The sequence below is a fragment of the Rhinopithecus roxellana genome, chromosome 6, assembly GCF_007565055.1.
Source record: "Rhinopithecus roxellana isolate Shanxi Qingling chromosome 6, ASM756505v1, whole genome shotgun sequence".
Lineage (NCBI taxonomy): Eukaryota > Metazoa > Chordata > Mammalia > Primates > Cercopithecidae > Rhinopithecus > Rhinopithecus roxellana.
In genome coordinates, this window is record NC_044554.1 from 143,748,096 (window position 1) to 143,769,831 (window position 21,736).

General features: G+C 35.4%; 1 protein-coding gene across 8 annotated transcripts in view; it reads right to left on the bottom strand.

Moving 5' to 3' along the window:
* Window positions 1-21,736, bottom strand: part of SNX13 (sorting nexin 13) — a 157,096-nt gene that overhangs the window by 15,708 nt on the left and 119,652 nt on the right. For 5 of the 8 annotated variants that reach the window (XR_004057995.1, XM_030932568.1, XM_030932571.1 and 2 more), the window contains 5 exons: window positions 21,447-21,619; window positions 16,048-16,155; window positions 14,708-14,818; window positions 3,268-3,429; window positions 1,442-1,513 (listed from right to left, as the gene is read on the bottom strand). Coding sequence is in view for 7 of the 8 variants with exons in the window: in XM_030932568.1 (XP_030788428.1) it covers window positions 1,442-1,513; window positions 3,268-3,429; window positions 14,708-14,818; window positions 16,048-16,155; window positions 21,447-21,619 (626 nt within the window). In the remaining variant the exon portion in view is untranslated. The remainder of the gene's footprint in view (window positions 1-1,441; window positions 1,514-3,267; window positions 3,430-14,707; window positions 14,819-16,047; window positions 16,156-21,446; window positions 21,620-21,736) is intronic. The other 3 variants (XM_030932569.1, XM_030932574.1, XM_030932570.1) reach the window with 2 other exon arrangements.

A 21,736-nucleotide genomic window follows, 5' to 3' on the forward strand; every position in this document is an offset into this window, starting at 1 on the left:
TCCGTATTCTCTGATCAAGTATATTCCTATGAGTTTGGTGCCATATGAAAATCTAATAAATAGCTAAACTGTAAAAACCACATACCAAAAGGTACAATGTTATGGATATTATGCCATCAATAAACTTAATAAAATATCCTAAAATAATCTTGAAAAAGCAAATAAAAATATTATTTTTGCTTAAGACAGTTGATTATAAACAAATTGAATTGGAAATGGAAAGGAGATAATTACAACCTTAAAATAAATCTGCCTAACAGAACAGAATAAAACAGATCCAAACATATACGGTAACCTGATTTGTGATAAGGGAGAAACAGTACAGTGGGGAAAAGATGGCCCTTTCAGTAAATGGTGTTTGGATCAACTGGATCCATACCTCAATTCATATACAAAAATCAATCCCAGATGAATTGCAAACCTAAATGTTGTTACAGTAAAACAAAAAAGGTTTTTAAAGAAAATTCTAGGACATCTCTGTGACCCTGTAATAGGCACAGATTACATACATAGCACAAGAAAGAACCCTAGAGAGTAGAAGACAATGTATTACATATATCTGACAAAGAACTCACATTCAGATTACATAAAGCACTCCTACTAATCAAAAGAACTAAGACAGCTAAGCCAACAGAAAAATGACAAAAGGTCTTGACAGATGCATAAGACAGAATATTCAAATGGCCAATAAACATATGAAAAGGTGTTCAACATTTCAACAGTTATAAAAACGCAAATTCACATGAAATACAACAACCAGAATGGCTAAAATTAGGAAGACAAAATACTGAGTATTGGCAGGATGTAGAACACTGGAATTCTCAAGTACTGCTGATGGCAATGTAAACGGTACAAATAATTTGAAAAAGTACTTGGCAGTATCTACTAAAACTGAACTTATATATCTATATCCTGATACAGCAATTTCATTCCTAAGTATAGATCCAACAGAAACATGTACAGACATGTACGAATGTTCACAGAAATACTATTCATGATACAACAAATGGATTGTACTATATTCACAAAATAGAATACTATAAAGCCACAAGAATGAAGAAACTACAATCACACAAAACATCATGGAAGAACATCACAATGTTGAGCAAAAAAGCCAGACTTCATGGAACACATACACTACAGTTTCATATACACAAAGTATAAAAGCAGAGTAGAAGTTAGGATAGTGATGGTCCCTGGTGGAGGAGAAGGTCCTAACAGGAACTGAGGATGAGGGGCTATTCTGGAGTAGTGGTAATGTTGTTTTTTGATTAGAGTGCTAGTTACATGGACATGTTCACTTTGTAAGAATTCTTCAAGCTTAACACTCACAGTATGTGCACATTAATGATACATATACATATTACACTTCATTAAAAAGTTAAAAAGATATGCCAAGTATGACTTAAACTAAATACTACCAAGAATAAAATTAACTCACATTATCGTCAAGTTGAGCCGAAACTCGGCGATGTTCAGGGTCTGAATCAGTCTTAGGAATTAAAGGAGGCACCTAAAACCAAAACCAAACCCACAAAGTAAACACACTAAAGCAGACAGTGAAAGAACACAACACAATAATAAACCTAAATGAGTATCAGCATTTGATCTGACTTTTGGTACAATATATAAGCCAAATTTAACAATCTAAAATTTGGACCCAAATACAAAGAGTAATTATTTCATTACTAAAAGGGTTTTCTCCTTTACAAAATAAATGACTTTTGAGTTGGAAAGAAAAATTAGTCAGTCAAACTCCCATATTTTTTAGAATTCAAAGCCATGAAAGGTTAAATGACTTGAAAGCCAAAAAGTCATGCATCGTGTAACGACGTTTTGTTCAACAATACCAGAGTGATACCATAAGACTGGAATACTATATTTTTACTGCATTTTTTCTGTGTAGATATATTTAGATATACAAATGTGTACCATTGTGTTAAAATGCCTATAGTATTCAGTACAGTAGCATCCTGTACAGGTTAGTAGCCTAGGAGCAATAGGCAATACTATAATAGCCTAAATGAGAAGTAGGTTTGTGGAACTTACACATACCATCTAGGTTTGTGTAAGTTCATTCTATGATGTTCCCAGATGATGAAATCACCCAATGACACATTTATCAGAACATATCCCTGTTGTTAAGTGACGCACGATTGTAGTTAGTAGTACTGCCAGGGAACAGAGCTCCAATCGACTTTCTTTTTGCCATGAAGAGCTTTTGATATAGTATGTTAATACGTTTAAGAAATTAACAAAATGTTAGATGGAAAGGACAGAAAGATCAGTATTGGCTGAAAATCATTTTGCCAGGACAGGAAGGATTGTCAAGACCATCTCAAGTTATTGGTGACGACAAAGAGGCCTAGAAAAGTTCAGTGACTTTTGTACAAATTCATATGAGTAATGAACAGCAGAAGTGGGATTGAACAATACTGATTTCAGTGTTAGTATACTTCCTCGCAAATAGAAATAAAAATGAGGCATCAGAGAAAGTATGAGAATTAACAGAAAAGTATGATTTACACAATTTTAGGAGTGGCCCTTAGATTAAAGAATGCCTATGTTTTAATACATTTCCCTTACATTCAAGCATAATCTATCCACTACAAAATTCTAATAGCTATATGTTTTATAGCCTTGATTACAACTTCAAGTAACTATGTCAAAATGATTTTTAAAATGTTAATTAGGAATTCAACAAACTACAGTCTAGTATCTTTACATGTTAATGTAATTAAAAAAAAAAATCTCCCTGGGAAATTATTTTATGACACGCAGAGGTCTATACCCAGTAATGTATGAGCCCAGAGACTGACGGTAATGATGAACTTTTCTTCTCTTTGATCTGGTAATCATTCTATCATGTAAATCAGGAGAAATAAGACTTTATGCTTCCTGAGTGAATACTAGTATAACTCATTTGCACAACAGAATTTATTTGTTTGCTACTAAATTTAATAGTACTTTATAATAAAAATGGCATAATGAAATAAAACAAGATAAAGAATGTTAACTTTACTAATTTTAAGCTTTGGTTTTAAATGAATTTTAAAACCCTACCACAGCAGAGACTAACAAGTAAGTGGATTTTATAATACTCATTTCTGATAAGAATTTTTCTCTTTAGTTTTTTATTCTTTATGAGACTATGTGTCTAGCAACGTTTGGAAAGGTTAAGGGAATAAGGTAAATCCAACCAGAATTCAATACTTCTTAGTTGACTTAAAAAGTTTGCTTTAGACATTATTGAAAATGTCTTCTTACCTTAAAAAATGATTGCTTTATGTCTTGACCTAATCTTTCTGACATTTTGCCCATGTTGTCTGACATTTTAGTCATTCCCTCTGCCAAACTATCAGGAAGGGATTTAACTGCATTTGAAACATTCCTCATAGAATTGCGAAGCGGATTTACAAAAGTGTCCATCTAAAGGGAAAAAAGAGGTTATATCATGATTTTATTATACCAGAGTTGTTATCCAAATGACAAGACTTGGAAAATATAGAGTGCAACACTGGAAAGATGCAATAATTCTCTGGTCTATATTATGTCGTTACATTTTAAAAGTACAGAAATGTTGTCTTCAGTGTGTCTTAAAAACGTATTTTCGGCTGGGCACAGTGGCTCATGCCTATAATCGCAGCACTTTGGAAGGCTGTAGTGGAAGGATCACTTGAATCCAGGAGTTTGAGACCAGCCTGGGCAACACAGTGAGACTCCATCTCTACAAAAAAAAAAAAAAAGCCAGACATGTTGGTACATGCCTGTGGTCCGAGCTACTGGGGAAAGTGAGGCAAGAGTATGGCTTGATCTCAGGAGTTCAAGGCTGCAGTGAGCCGTGATCATGTCACTGCACTCCACACACTCCAGCCTGGGCAAAAGTGAGACCCTTGTCACACAAAAAAAAGCATTTTCACATACACATATATGATTTGAAAATTTGACAGATGAGGCTATTCTTAAAATATCAATATAAGCTTTGGCTGCCTCTTTATTAAAGAGATTTTGAATAAAAAAAGTTTTCCATTCAAAATTGTAAAAGAAAAAATATTTTCCAAAACAGAAACTGATGCAACGAGAATTAGCCACTATATACTTCTGGCACAGGTCAAAGCAACAATTAGGTATTCTGAGTAGATACTGAACAGAAAACAGGTAAAATAAACAGACAACTGAAATAACTAATAAATATTTAAGATTTAAAAAAAATAATTTTAGAATACATTATATGTGCAATTAAAATCTACAGAGGAAATTTAAAGTTCACTACAAAGAAGGAAAAGAGACGTTGCAAATCAGACATGTAAATCTTATCTTAGCAAGGTGGAATTACAAAAACTGTAAAAGGAAATATGACCAGAGATATAAAAAGGAAATAAAAATCTTCAGAGTGACAGAAAGCAAAAATGGTATTATGGCCATAAAATGTAAAATAATTTCTATTAATAAAGAGACATCTAAAGAAACCAGACTAGAGATGCAGATGAGACTGAGAGATTTTTAACAAAAATAAAGAAATCAAAGAAAAGACACAAAACCAGTCATACAAAACTACAGAAATATTTTCCAGAAAAAAAAAAAAAAGGTAAACATCATAAAAGCTACCAGGGAAAACAAATTATGTTCCATGCAAAAAGAAAAAAATGAGTAACAGTAACAAAACTGAATCTCACTGCTTTGGAATCATAGCAACATTAATAGATAACAAGAAGACAAAACTCCTTCACTCTAATTATATTTTCATGGCTTTCATCAAGAAAAACTAGAAAATGTAAAAATGAGTAAAATAGTAAAATAAAGTAAGTGAATTTCAAAAGTAAAGTAAGAAGTGAATTTCAAGATAACTGTACAAGGGCTGAGAGTTTTGGATGGTTACTCCCTGGCCCAGTCCCTAGTTACTCCCTGGCTCAGCCCCTAGTACCGTAGACATGCTTGCCGGAACATCCACCCCTAGAAGGGACACTGTCAGAGTACAACCAAGAGTAAAATCAAAGGACAGAAACTGGCTTGAATAAGGATTTGAAAAACACGACCACTGGCGAAGAGAAATACAAAGATAAAAAGATGAAGTTAATTCTCACGTGTGGCTGGTGTGTGTGCGCGCGTGCGCGCGCGCATGCGCGTGCATGCATACAAATGTGTAATTCTAATTCAATATACCATAGTCTTTGGTCAACCACAACAGTATGTTCAAATCAACTGGGACATTACTTGCAACACTGTGGCCTTTTCTTTTAAATGGTAATAACATATAAATAAGCTAATCATGAGAACATAGCGTAGAATTCTAAAGCGAGATAAACATTAAGCATGACAATACAACATTTAAAATGTGCAGCTTGGGAAAAAACTGCCACCTTGCTAACAAGTTAAAATATTCACAGAAGAAATAGCATTTCAGAAGCATAAAAGGCATGAATTTCAATTTAATCCCCAACCTGAGTTTATAAATAGTATGACATCCTCAAAAATATTTTAGAAATTTATACATCTTACACTTCACAGCAGTGTTTAAGTTGAGTTTACCTACTATGCATTGGTTAAATGAATACTATCTCATATGCTTACCCAGGCATGAGGCTATACTACCATTGATACTCTAAGAGAAACAATCTATATAATCTATAAAATGAATTTCCTAATAATTAAAAATAGTTGTCTGTGTAGTATCCCAGAAGTACAGAAGTATTTTTTTCCCCTAAAGGTAAAGCCCAAGCATTTGTAGTAGGAGGGAAGTGGGGTAAGAAGAATGAAAAACCTCTAAAAGTGACTCTGTTGCTTAACCATGAAAGAGGCAGAATTTCACAGGCATAAAAGCAAAGTCCATCATTGTATGAAAACATTTCCAAAAACAAGATTTGTTTTAAAGTAGATTCTTAGAAAAAAACTTTCAGATGATCATGCACAGGAGATTATGGATTGCCAGCGTAAGTGTATACTTAGCCGTCCTTACACAGATGCTGTATATTCAGTCAATTACCACCCCGGCTGAGTTATATGTAATGTCAACAACATATACAATGGTATTTTAACTTAAATTTAGATCTTAAATTTAAAATCCCTTCACCGTGATACAAAACTGAATAGAAAGATACTGTGTACAAAGGAAGAAGGCTACTTGTCAGTTAGTCTTTCTAAAAATTGTTTCACAGGTTTTCTAAAGCTAGGATACACTGTGTGACCAAGTTAATGTTACAAATATTATTTCTCAAGTTCTGAATGGCCACTGATAAAATGTTCGCAGATGATCTACTTTAATAGCTATTTAATTTCCAGTGAAATAAAAAAAATTGAACTATCATTTAAAGCTGGAAACCACAAATTCTTAAAATGCATAAAAATTATTCTGACATTCTAAAGAGGTCAGCATGATCTTGGTTATCACCAATATGATTTTCGAAAAACGTGTGTTATGGTGGATTGCCAGAAATTAATCAGAAGGACAGACAGACTCCATTATTAATTTATTAAAAAAAGTGAGTGGCTAGCAAGATGGCCAAATAGGAACAGCTCCAGGCTGCAGCTCCCAGAGAGATCAACGCAGAAGGTGGGTGATTTCTCCATTTCCAACTGAGGTACCCAGTTCATCTCACTGGGACTGGTTAGACAATGGGTGCAGTTCACAGAGGGCGAGCTGAAGCAAGGTGGGGAGTCACCTCACGTGGAAAGTGCAAGGGGTCGGGGAACTCCCTCTCCCAGCCAAGGGAAGCCATGAAGGACTGTGCCTTGAGGAACAGTGATTTTTGGTCCAGATACTACGCTTTTCCCAGTCTTTGCAACCCACAGACCAGCAGATTCCCTCCTATACCTACGCCACCAGGGGCCTGGGTTTCAAGCACAAAACTGGGCAGCAGTTTGGGCAGACACCAAGCTAACTGCAGGAGTCTTTTTCGTACCCCAGTGGTACCTGGAACTCCACCGAGACAGAACTGTTCACTCCCCTGGAAAGAGGGCTGAAGCCAGGGAGCCAAGTGGTCTAGCTCAGCAGATCCCACCCCCATGGAGCCCAGCAAGCTATAAGATCCATTAGCTTGAAATTCTTGCTGCCAGCACAGCAGTCTGAAGTCAACCTAGGACACTGGAGCTTGATGGGGGGGAGGGGCATCCACCATTACTAACGCTTGAGGAGGTGGTTTTCTCCTATAGTGTCAGCAAAGCCACAAGGAAGGTCGAACTGGGCGGAGCCCACCACAACTCCGCAAAGCCACTGTAGCCAGACTGCTTCACTAGATTCTTCCTCTCTGGGCAGGGTATCTCTGAAAGGCAGCAACCCCAGACAGGGGCTTATAGATAAAACTCCAATCTCCCTGGGACAGAGCATGTGGGGAAAGGTGCAGTTGTGGGCGCAGCTTCAGCAGGCTTAAACGCTCCTGCCTGCCTGCTCTGAAGACTGGCAGATCTCCCAGCATAGCTGGGAGCTCTACTAAGGGACAGACTGCCTCCTCACGTGGGTCCCTGACCCCTATGCCTCCTGCCTGGGAGACACCTCCCATCAGGGATCAACAGACACCTCATACAGGAGAGCTCCAGCTGGCATGTGGAGAGTGCCCCTCTGGGATGAAGCATCCACAGGAAGGAACAGCCAGCAATCTTCGCTGCTCTGCAGCCTCCGCTGGTGATACTCGGGCAAACAGGGTCTGAAGCAGACCTCCAGCAAACTCCAGCAGACTTGCCACAGAGGGGCCTGATCATTAGAAGGAAAACTAACAAAAAGAAAGGAACAGTATCAACATCAACAAAAAGGACGTGCACACAGAAACCCATCTGAAGGTCAGCAACATCAAAGACCAAAGGTAGATAAATCCACGAAGAAGAGGAAAAACCAGCGCAAAAAGGCTGAAAATTCCAAAAACCAAAGGCGTCTTCTCCTCCAAAGGATCACAAGTCCTCGCTAGCAAAGGAACAAAACTGGATGGAGAATGAGTTTGACAAATTGATAGAAGTAAGCTTCAGAAGGTGAGTAAAACCCCTCTGACCTAAAGGAGCATATTCTAACCCAATGCGAGGAAGCTAAGAACCTTGAAAAAAGGATAGCTGAATTGCTAACTGCAATAACCAATGTAGAGAAGATCATAAATGACCCGACGGAGCTGAAAAACACAGCATGAGAACTTTGTGAAGCATACACAAGTATCAATAGCTGAACTGATTAAGCGGAAAAAAGGATATCAGAGATTGAAGATCAACTTAATGAAATAAAGTGTGAAGACAAGATTAGAGAAAAAAGAATGAAAAGAAATGAACAAAGCCTCCAAGAAATATGGGACTATGAGAAAAGATCAAACCTAAGTTTGATTGGTGTACCTGAAAGTGACAGAATGGAACTAAGTTGGAAAACACTCTTCAGGATATTATCCAGGAGAACTTCCCCAACCTAGCAAAGCAGGCCAACATTCAAATTCAGGAAATACAGAGAACACCACAAAGATACTCCTCAAGAAGAGCAACCCCAAGACACATAATCGTCACATTCACCAAGGTTGAAATGAAGGAAAACAATGTTAAAGGCAGCTAGAGAGACAGGTCGGATCACCCATGAAGGGAAGTCCATCAGACTAAGAGCAGATCTCTTGCAGAAACCCTACAAGTCAGAAGAGGGTGGGGGCCAATATTCAACATTCTTAAAGAAAAGAATTTTCAACCCAGAATTTCATATTCAGCCAAATAAAGCTTCACAAGCAAAGGAGAAATAAAATTCTGTATAAACAATCAAATGCTATGAGATTTTGTCACCACCAGGCCTGCCTCACAGGAGCTCCTAAAGGGAGCACTAAACATGGAAAGAAAAAACCAGTACCAGCCACTGCAAAAACATATGAAATGGCAAACACCATTGACACTATGAAGAAACTGCATCAACTAATGGGCAAAATAACCAGCTGGCATCATAATGACAGGATCAAATTCACACATAACAATATTAACCTTAAATGTAAATGGGCTAAATGCCCCCTATGAAGAGAGACAGACTGGCATGTAAATGGGCTAAATGCCCCCCATGAAAAGAGACAGACTGGCAAATTGGATAGAGTCAAGATCTGCTGGTGTGCTGTATTCAGGAGACCCACCTCACATGCAAAGACATGCATAGGCTCAAAATAAAGGGATGGAGGAATATTTACCAAGCAAATGGAAACCAAAAAAAAAAAAAAAAAAAAAAAAAGCAGGCATCGCAATCCTAGTCTCTGATAAAACAGACTTTAAACCAACAAAGACCAAACGGGATAAAGAAGGGTATTACACAATGGTAAACAGATCAATGCAGCAAGAAAAGGTAACTATCCTAGATACATAGGCACCCAATACAGGAGCACCCAGTTTCATAAAGCAACACACTTACAAAGAGACTTAGACTCCCACACAACAATAGTGGGAGACTTTAACACCCCACTGTCAATATTAGACAGACCAATGACACAGAAAATTAACAAGGATATTCAGGCCTTCAACTTAGCTGTGGACCAAGCAGACCTAACAGATATCTACAGAACTCTCCACCCCAAGTCAACAGAATATACATTCTTCTCAGCACCATACCACACTTATTCTAAAACTGACCACATAATTGGCAGTAAATGCAAAAGAACAGCAAATGCAAAAGAATAGAAATCATAACAAACAGTCTCTCAAACCACACTGCAATCAAATTAATCCAAGAAACTCACTAAAAACAGCACAACTACATGGAAACTGAACAACCTGCTCTGGAATGTCCATTGGGTAAATAACGAAATTACGGCAGAAATAAATACGTTCCTTGAAACTAATGAGAACAAAGACGCAACATACCAGAATCTCTGGGACACAGCTAAACAGTGTTTAGAGGAAAATTTATAGCACTAAATGCCCCCAGGAGAAAGCAGGAAAGATCTAAAATCGACACTCTAACATCACAAATTAAAAGAACTAGAGAAGCAAGAGCAAACAAATTCAAAAGCTAGCAGAAGACAAGAAATAACTAAGATCAGAGCAGAACTGAAGGAGACAGGCACATGAAAAATGCTTCAAAAAACAATTAATGAGTCCAGGAGGTGGTTTTTTTTTTTTTTTTTTTTTTTTTTTTTTTTTTTTTTTTTTTGGAAAAGATCAACAAGATAGAGGACTAGTCAAATTAATATAGAAGAAAAGAGGAGAATCAAATAGACACAATAAAAAATGATAAAGGAGATATCACCACAGATCCCACAGAAATACAAACTACCACCAGAGAACACTATAAACAACTCTACACAAATAAACTAGAAAATCTAGAAGAAATGGATAAATTCCTAGAACATCCACCCTCCCAAGACTAAACCAAGAAGTCAAATCCCTGAATAGACCAATAACAAGTTCTGAAACTGAGGCAGCAATTAATAGCCTACCAAAGAAAAAAAGCCCAGGACCAGATGGCTTCACAGCCAAATTCTACCAGAGGTACAATTCTACCAGAGGTACAAATTCTACTATAGGTACAGAGGAGCTGGTACCATTCCTTCTGAAACTATTCCCAACAACAGAAAAAGAGGGAGTCCTCCCTAACTCATTTTACGAGGCCAGCATGATCCTAATACCAAAACCTGTCAGAGACACAACAAAAAAAGAAAATTTCAGGTCAATACGCCTGATGAACATCAATGTGAAAATCCTCAATAAAATACTGTGAAACCGAATCCAGCAGCACATCAAAAAGCTTATCCACCACAATCAAGTTGGCTTCATCCCTGGGATGCAAGGCTGGTTCAACATACACAAATCAATAAACGTCATGCATCACATAAACAGAAACAATGACAAAAACCATATAATTATCTCAATAGATGCAGAAAAGGCCTTCAACAAAATTCAACACCCCTTCATGCTAAAAACTCTCAATAAACTAGGTATCAATGGAACGTATCTCAAAATAATAAGAGCTATTTATGACAGAAACACAGCCAATATCATACTGAATGGACAAAAGCTCGAAGCATTCCCATTGAAAACCAGCACAAGACAAGGATACCCTCTCTCACCACTCCTGTTCAACACAGTATTGGAAGTTCTGGCCAGGACAATCAGGCAAGAGAAAGAAATAAAGGTTATTCAAATAGGAAGAGAGAAAGTCAAATTATCTCTATTTGCAGATGACATGATTGTATATTTAGAAAACCCCATCATTTCAGCCCAAAATCTCCTTAAGCTGATAAGCAACTTCAGCAAAGTCTCAGGATACAAAAATCAATGTGCAAAAATCACAAGCATTCCTAGACACCAATAATAGACAAACAGAGAGCCAAATCATGAGTAAACGCCCATTCACAATTGCTACAAAGAGAATAAAATAACTAGGAATACAACTTACAAGGGATGTGAAGGACCTCTTTAAGGGGAACTACAAACTACTGCTCAAGAAAATGAGAGGATACAAATAAGTGGAAAAACATTCCACGCTCAAGGATAGGAAGAATCAATGTTGTGAAAATGGCCATACTATCCAAAGTAATTTATAGATTCAATGCTGTCCCCATCAACCTACCACTGACTTTCTTCACAGAATTAGAAAAAACTACTTTAAATTTCATATGGAAGTAAAAAGAGCCCATATAGCCAAGAGAATCCTACGCAAAAAGATGAAAGCTGGAGGCATCACACTACCTGACTTCAAATCATATTACAAAGTTACAGTAACCAAAACAGCATGTTACTGGTACCAAAAGAGATATATAGACCAATGGAACAGAACAGAGGCCTCAGAAGTAACGCCATACATCTACATCCATCTGATCTTTGAAAACTCTGACAAAAACAAGCAATAGGGAAAGGATTCCCTATTTAATAAATGGGGCTAGGAAAACTGGCTAGTCATATGCAGAAAGCTGAAACTGGATCCCTTCCTTACACATTATACAAAATTTAATTCAAGATGGATTAAAGACTTAAATGTAAGACCTAAAAACCATAAAAACCCTAGAAGAAAACCTAGACAATACCATCCAAGACATAGGCATGGGCAAGGACTTCATGACTAAAACACCAAAAGCAATGGCAACAAAAGCCAAAATTGACAAATGGGATCTAATTAAATTAAAAGGGCTTCTATACAGCAAAAGAAACTACCATCAGCATGAACTGAGGCAACCTACAGAATGGGAGAAAATTTTTGCAATCTATCCATCTGACACAGGCCTAATATCCAGAATCTACAAAGAACTTAAACAAACTTACAAGAAAAAAAAAAACAACCCCATCAAAAAGTAGGTGAAGGATATGAGCAGACACTTCTCAAAAGAAGACATTTATGCAGTCAACAAACATGAAAAAAAGCTCACCATCACTGGTCATTAGAGAAATGCATATCAAACTACAAGGAGATACCATCTCATGCAAATTGGAATGGCAATCATTAAAAAGTCAGGAAACAACAGATGTTGGAGAGGATGTGGAGAAATAGGAACACTTTTACACCACTGGTGGGAGTGTAAATTAGTTCAACCATTGTGGAAGACAGTGTGGCGATTCCTCACAGATCTAGAACCAGAAATACCATTTGACCCAGTAATCTCATTACTGAGTACATACCCAAAAGATGATAAATCATTCTACTGTAAAGACACATGCACACGTATGTTGACTGCAGCACTGTTCAAAATAGCAAAGATTTGGTACCAACCCAAAAGACCATCGATGATAGACTGGATAAAGAAAATGTGGCACATATACACCATGGAATACTATGCAACCGTATAAAATGATGAGTTCATGTCCTTTACAGGGACATGGATAAAGCCAGAAACCATCATTCTCAGGAAACTAATACAAGAACAGAAAACCAAACACCGCGTGTTCTCACACATGGACACAGGGAGGGGAACATCACACACCAGGGACTATCAGGGGGTTGGAGACTAGGGGAAGGATAGCATTAGGAGAAATACCTAATGTAGACGACAGATTGATGGGTGCAGCAAACCACCATAGCACATGTATACCTATGTAACAAACCTGCACATTCTGCACATGTATACAAGTACTTAAAGTATAAAAAATAAAAAATGAAAAAAAAAGTGGTATATAACTGTTGGGACATACACATACGCTATTGTTGTTTGGTTTAAAAAAAATGTATTTTAATATTTCTTTTATCTCCAAAAGCTGTTATCAATTTATCAGTTTATCTTAAAATGGATACAATCTTTAGAGAAAAGATATATAAACATAAAACACATGGAAGACTAAAATGCATCTCCAGTGACAATAAAACTGTTCAAAGTTGGAATTGAACTCAATCACTTCAATCAGGAAATACACAGACAAGCAACATATATTTTTCCCCTCCATTGTAAGGTCCACACCCTGGAACTTATTATTAAAATAAAACACTAACTTAGAAATGTTATTAGGTTGGTTGCCATTTTTTTAAATGTCCAAAAACTGCAATTACTTTTGCACCGAACTATACAATAAAAAATCCTAAAGTAATCATATGAACTCTTTCTTTGTTTTTTTCTTGAGACAGGTTCTTGCTTTGTCACACAGGCTGGAGTGCAGTGGCATGACCATGGTTCGCTGAAGCCTTGGCCTCCTAGGCTCAAGCGATCCTCCCACCTCAGCCACTTGAGTATCTGGGACTATAGGTGTGCACCAACATGCCCAGCTAGTATTTTTTATTTTTTGTAGAGACAGGGTCTCACTATGTTACCAGGGTTAGTCTTGAACTCCTAGGCCCAAGCAATCCACCCGCCTCAGCCTCCCAAAGAGCTGGGATTACAGGAATGAGCCACCATGCTTGGCCCGAACTTCCTATAATTGCTAATTTTTACTTATTTTGTATTAATTCCTTAATCTTTTCTAAAAAGTTGGTCTTTTTAGAGGGATGAAACATAGTGAGAAAGTCCTTATTCTTTTTACATTTTCATTTTGAAATAATTTCAGACTTATAAAAAGTGATAAAATACAGAGTGGTATAAACAATACCAGCTTCCCCCACTGCTGCTCCTGCTCCTATTGTTACTATTACTAAGAGCAAACATTTATTCAGAGGTTTATTATTTTCCAGGCACTGTAATAAACAGAATATTGCATGATTCACATAATGCTCTAATGAAATTTAAATCTTAATTTCTTGAGTAAACTGAAGTACCAAAGGTTCAGTAACATGCTCAAAGTCACAGCTAGTAAACAGCAGAGCAGGAATTTCAACCAAAAGACTGCCTGATTTCAAACCTTGTGTTCTTACCCACTAAGCTATCCTACCTAATTTAAGCACTTATTTACTGTCTTACCTTACGATTTTATTCCAAGTATAAATCTTAAACCCTATTTTAAATTATTTAAAATATTTTATATGATAAAGATCTTACTCAAGAGGCAAAAATACTTTCAGAACATATCCTATTTAATATTTTTATCATTATTCCAAGCAAATGACATTTTCTCTCAGAACGAAACATTTCCTTCTAAAGATAACAAAAAGCTTGTGACTTGTCTCAGGCAAACTTTTCTTAATCTACCATTTAAAAATTTTTTTTTTCTTCCTTTCAAGCATCTGTTGAATTATAATCAACATGTCAAGACAGGAGTTTATATGTAGATATTCCTATCAATAGTGATAAACATGCTGAGGAGAACTTAATAAAATTTTCTAGTTTTAAAACACACATACAAATCTAAATTTATTTTCTTTTATTACAAAGTAAGAAAATAGACCTAAAAAGAAACCCAGTGCAGTGGTCTGCTTACTTACCTTGCGAGCAAAATCTCCTTTTCCTTTACTATAGGCTTTGTTCTCAAGGAAATCATACACATAGTGAGCTAAAGCTGGGGATGCCTTCATCATTTCAGGAGCTAACAGTAACTAACAGGAAAAAAAAAAAGAGAGAGATTATCTTAAACTGACAGGATTCTCGAAATTAACTATTGTTTATAACTTTAGCTCATAAATTGTAAGACTATATAGTAAAAAATATCAATTTATATTTTTAAAAACCCAATTATACAGTTAAGATAAAGTCACCAATAATTTTATGACAATAAACAGTTAGGTATATATATTCTTCACATCAGCTATTTTGACTTTAAGTGTACTAATATGAAAGTTGTCCGAATATATTTACTATTTTTTTTTCAGATCTTATAGCTTATACTAAGAAGATCCACGTTGGAAAACTGTTACGTTATTTGCATAGTAATTTTAGAGTTAACATTAAATAAGCTGGGCAAGGTGGCTCATGCCTGTAATCCCAGCACTTTTGGAGACTGAGGTGGGAAAATTGCTCAAGCCAGGAATATAAGACCAGCCTGGGCAACAAAGTAAGACCCCATCTCCACCAAAAAATTAAAAAAATTAGCCAGGCACAGTGGCATGCACCTGTAGTCCTAGCTACTTAGCAGGCTGAGGCAGGAGGATCCCTTGAGCCCAGGAGTTCAAAGTTGCAGTGAGCTATTATGGCACCACTGCATTCCAGCCTGGGTGACAGAGCAAGACCCTGTCTCAAAACAAAACATTAAATAAAAATGGTATGAAATAAAGTACATAAAATAATCCAAACAAAAACACTGAAGTGTTATACAGAAGCCCCAAACAAAATATTGCTTTCACAACTGGAATGTAACAACATTCTAGCTTGGTCCCTTCAATGGAACAAGTTTTGACATAATGAGTTCATTAGCTAAGAAGTATACAATACGGCAACATCTACAAGATACATTTATGATAAAAGATTTGGGAAAAGGTAGTTTTTCTTAAGAATCTTGTAAATAAATGATACAGACATTTAGCACTTTAAACAAAAAATTCAAATGTTTGAGCCAGGAGAAGACAGGCATGTGCATTTATCTAAACACAAACAAGCAAAATCCCTAACACGGAGTGTCTAAAAACTTCTAAGTTAATCAATACACACAGAAATAATGTTTACAAATTACTAAGCAGACTGCATGTCACATGTGACATACTGCACAAAAGTGGCGGCTATCCTGCGATTACAGTAAAAACACTCTGCGTGCTATAGTAAATGAAAAACGTTCTATACCTGTGTGCTATATTAAATGAAAATCTGTAGATTATAGTAAGCATGAGCTTACCTGCAAATAAGCATTTAGATCCTTTTTTCTCTTTTCTAAAAAATCTCTATCCATATTATTAAAAGTCTTTTTTCCAGGAAGCTTCAATATGCTTGATAGACTTTCAAACTGTAAGACAAAATACATTCAATAGCACTTTTTATAAAGACAAAAGGTTTTCCCAAGTGATGATTTCTCTACATATTAAAAACATCTTCAGGACAGGTGCGGTGGCTCATGCCTGTAATCCCAGCACTTTGGGAAGCTGAGGCAGGCGATTACCTGAGGTCGGGAGTTTGAGACCAGCCTGACCAACAAGGAGAAACCCCGTCTCTATTAAAAATACAAAATTAGCCGGGTGTGGTGCACATGCCTGTAATCCTAGTTACTTGGGAGGCTCAGGGAGGAGAATAGCTTGAACCCAGAAGGTAGAGGTTACGATGTGACGAAAGTGCGCCATTGCACTCCAGTCTGGGCAACAAGAGCGAAACTCCATCTCAAACAGCAACAACAACAACAACAACAAAACCATCTTCAACAGATAATTTTGCAATATATTATGTGAAAATCAGAAAATAAAAAACATTGTCCAAATATACTCAAAACACATTCTAATATTATTTATTTAAAAAGTATCTTAAATCAAGAATGACAAATTTGCATAAATGATGAAGATGGATTTTGACCATGCGGGGTTTCATTTCATATTCTCCCTAACGTTGAGATTGTTCAACTTTTTTATAATAAAAGGTTTTAAAAAATATTTTCCTTAATAAGTCTTTGACCTGTGAATAAAAGTACTAGTAAATAAAATGACAATTTTCAAAATACAGATAGTAGTTATATTATAACCCTGTGTATATACAATTATAATAAATATTGAAACCTTTGCCCCATCAACCACATTAAACATAAAGTCATAGATTACACTAACCAAAAAAATTAGTAACAGTCAGCATATACTTTATCTTTGTAAAATCACAAACACAAAGTAAATGTGTATACCACAAGTCTAGCACTTATGGACTTAACATTTGGATGCACCTTCAAAGGTCCATCATTGTAATCTGTAATGCCTTGCTAAAACACACAGATTTTTTTAAACCATACTAGCTGCTAAAATAGTTTAACAGCAAAGTCATTTAACTAGTGACTGTACCTGACCAACAGCCTAGTACCGAAATTCAAACAGGCCTTACCACTTTTCCCATGTGATACATATCCTAAAGTGAAACAAACTTTTTAAAACAATTATTTGTTCAAAAGAAGAACATTTCTGTAAAGAAAACTAATTCTTGGTGCAGAGATTAAAGAGAAGAGAAATGAAAAGGATTAGGATAATTTCCATCCCCAAACTGGAAGATTCTGATACATTATTAAAAGAAGGACAAATCTGATGGCTGCTTAGAGCTAAAATGTGAACAAGTTCATTATATGTTACACATGAAAGGCAAAAGTAGTCTTTTACTCCAGTATTGGGAGGAAAACCAAAAATGGGTACAGGTAATTTATAGAGAAATCATACTACAGCAATATTCTCAAATGTGGTGATTCACAGAAGTATTAGAAATGGATCCTCACTGAATATCACATGTCAAAAAAAATTTTTTGGAAGCAAATTTACTTTTTCAAGGTGTCCTAAAAGATATTTCCTGCAATATGACCTATCTACATTAAACTACTGACTCAATTTTAGAAAATACATATTTTTTCTGGCATTACCAAGTCTTCTGTGCTTGTACTGTATTTCCTCAAATTCATGATGAAGCCCTAACTTTCAGTGCCTCAGATTGTGACTGAATTCAGAGATAAAGCCTTTAAAGAGATGATTAAGTTTAACTGAGCCCCTTAGGGTGGGCCCCAACCCAACCTGACTGGTAGCCTATCAGAAAAGAAAATTTGGACCCACTAAGAGACAACAGGAATGCATCACACAGGGAAATGGCCACGTAGGGACATGGCAAGAACCCTGCCATCTACAAGTCAAGAAGCAAGGCCTCACAACAAACCAAACTTGTCAATACCTTGATCTTTGATTTCTAGTCTCTGGAACTGTCAGAAAATAAATTTCTGTTGTTTGGGCCACCCAGTTGGTGGTATTTTATTAGGGCAGCCCTACCAAACTAATATACCAAGGAAATATGACAGTATCCATTAAAACAACAATTTATTTCAGAAACTTTAAAATATTAAACCTTACTAATAAAAAGAAAAAAAAACTGCAGTAACAGTTGTTTTCTTAAAGCCTAAATTACCAAAACAAACTCCATTGTAAGTTGTCTGTCTGGAACAGAAACATAAATCACTAACACTTTTCTCAAACTATAAAAGCAAGGGAGAAAATGTGAAAATTTATACTCTGTATTAATTCATCATAAACTTGCTATTTAAAAGATTATTTTAAAGTACGAACAAAACAATTGCCCATTCCCTGAAAAGTAATATAATTCCCTCTGCCAAAAATTCATGAAAATATTTTTAAAGGCATTTAAAAGAAATTAGAAATTCAGCAAAAAAGAACTAAAAATAAATTATAACAGAGGATTTCAATGTTTACAAATAATTCAAATACTACACATAAATCGTAGACATTCTAAAATCAAAGATCTTACTTTTCTACATTAAACACACCAAGTTTAGATTCCTAATACACTCCTGGAAAATTCAAAGAACAGACTTAAAATTTTGTATTAAAGTAATTCAAAATTTGTTTAATATGGTGCATATTTTTACTCAGTTATCTTAATGAATACTTAATATTATCATTTAAATCATTAGTAGTTTATCTATACCCATATAGATTTCACCAAATAAAACAGAAATGCACAGTAACTACTACACTATAAGCTCTTAGAGGCAAGGATTTGGTCTGTCTTGTTCCCTTATATGTTGCTAGCACCAAGAAAAGTACCACACACATACGAAAAGCTTAATAAATATTTGTTAAATCAATGAATGAGCAGCTCAGGCCATTTCCAAAATCATGACATTTAACATTTTAATTAGTTTCTTTTAATTCTTGTAAGTCTCCATAAAACAACAAATAAGATTATTAAAATCTTTAAAGAAAATAAATGATAGCTCACACATTTAGCTTGGATTTTCATTTATTTATTTACTTACTTACTTACGGAACAGGGTCTCACTCTGTCATTTATTTATTTATGGAACAGGGTCTCACTCTGTCACCCAGGCTGGAGTGCTGTGGTAGGATCTCAGCTCACTGCAATCTCCACCTCCCAGGCTCAAGTGATCCTCCCACCTCAGCCTCCTGAGTAGCTGGGACTACAGGCAGGCACCACCGCGCCCAGCTAATTTTTTGTATTTTTTGTAGAGAGAAGGTTTCGTCATGTTGCCCAGGCTGGTCTCAAACTCCTGACCTCAAGCAATCTGCCCACCTCAGCCTCCCAAAGTGCTGGAATTATAGGTGTGAGGCACCGAGCTTGGTCTTGGAAAAAACGTTGTATCACGAAATGATATAAACAAAATGAAACTTGTTTTAAATCAATTTTACTTTAAGAGCTCTATGCAGCTACCATTTGTTCGTGTTAACAGGCTGTACTGTGACCAACTGCTGAATTACAAGTCATTACATTTTTCTTCCATTATTTTATAAAGGATTTGAGTTTTTAAAATATAGATAAGGCTGAGCTAAAAGGCAAACACCCTAAGTCTTATTTACAGATACTTAATATTTTACTAAAACCTAATTTTCATTTAAAAGAAGAGGTTTTAATCTCTTAAGTTCTGTGAACAATCTAAACACTTAGATATTCAGTACTGTGACTTTATAAGAAACACACACACACACACCCACACTCACACACACAAACACAAAAAAGGAAACACCAAGTCAAAACACGTCCATTTCACTTGCATGAGCTGTCTGAAAAAGAAATTGTGCTGTATCAATGTCATGTAATTTCTGGTGCTGAATTGAAAAGGGAAATTTCTGTATGAACTGTCCTCTTAAAGTTTTCTTAAAAAGTATGTTCTTCATTTACATTTGTCAATATGTAAACATAATGCCTACAGTTCTAGTCTAGTTCTACATTTAAATCAGGGAATGATTATTCCTCTTAACTAGAAAGAAAATTACAACTACTTACACAATAAAAATTTCATATTAAACTATACTCTCATTAATTTGCAAGTAAATTCATTTGCAAATAAATAAAACTCTTACCAATTCAAATTACTTTTTAAATTATCATGTTTGGTTAAAGTGTAAGGATGGGAATAAAAAGATATATGAGCTATATGCTTTTAAAACAATATCAAACAGGTAATATTTTAAAAAGGTAAAGCAATTATTTCTTCAATGTGGGGCAGAAAGTTATTTCATCTCTGCAAACAAGTCAAGCTAAACATGAGGAAAGGTTATATTTGACTCCAGAACAGAAGAACAGGTACGTCTAAAGTTATTAATTTAATTTTCTTATTAATATAATTCAAAATAGTCCTTTTAATACAGGCTTCAGAAGTCAACATTAACCTGTTTTTCATCACTTTAAAGCTATTATTAATCTCTATCCACAAGATATTTTAATAAGATTATCATGGTGCCAACTATATATTTTCCACTATATTAAGTTGAAAAAGATATTTTCTGATTTCTAAAGTAGTACAATGTCATTTCAAAGCTTTAGCTCACCCAATCAGATGTCACTTTTAACTATTATTGGTTTAATATCAGTTGTATACCTAAAAGCCCTGAATGAGTCAGACTTTTTAAGAGTTAAAACAAATTTCATAGATAATTTATTCCAATTCATCAAAATTTTTTTTAAGTTGAGAAAATAAAATATTTAACTAAAAAATAGGACAAGGAAATAATTGCTTTAGATTTATCATCTTTAAGAGTCCTTTTAAATTATTTCTATAAAACAAGAATTTAAAATAAAATTAAAAGAATTAAAAATATTACTTGGTTAATATTAAATTAATTTTAGGTTGTGATTCAAAATAATTTGAGTAATGAATCAAGGATTCATTTCACTGTTACACTGCTGCATGAAACTGCCATTTAAAATAACTTCTAGGTTTAAACTATGCCTTCAAAAACAAAAGCACAAAATGTCCTATAGCAATCCCCGTTCCTACTTCAAAGTAAGCCCAAAAAACTTCGAAAAGCACAATACACACAAACAAATTTTAAAATCAGAAACATGTATTCACTTTAATTTTCCAAGGTATACCCTTGATAGTTTGTCACTAGTCCGTAATGGTTAGGACTGATGAAGTGTTCAACATTTGATTTATTTGTTAAATGCTCAGATTAATTCTAAGATTTATGGTGATTATACCAAAAATTCTTACCTTATTTTTTAAATGTATCAATATCTGGCCATCCTCAGATTTATAATCAAAATCAAATCATGAAACAACATGAAGTACACAAGTTTTTAAAACTTCATTACCTGTTCAGTGATTCTCATGTGGAAGTCATGGAAGTCACTATAACGACGATAGGTTTTCCACATCTCCTCACTGTTTAGGTTGCGCCGGTGTACAGTGATGGCATATAATGCGTATGTCTTGCCATGATCATTACAAACGCCTGCCACAGCATATGGGTCATAGTCAGCATATACTAGTCATTTAAAACAAAATGAAGAGGAACGAAAGACACAAAAAAGGAGGAAGATGAAGAAAACAAAAAAGATAATATGAAATGAAGAAGAATCTGAAATGATAGACTGAGACAGAA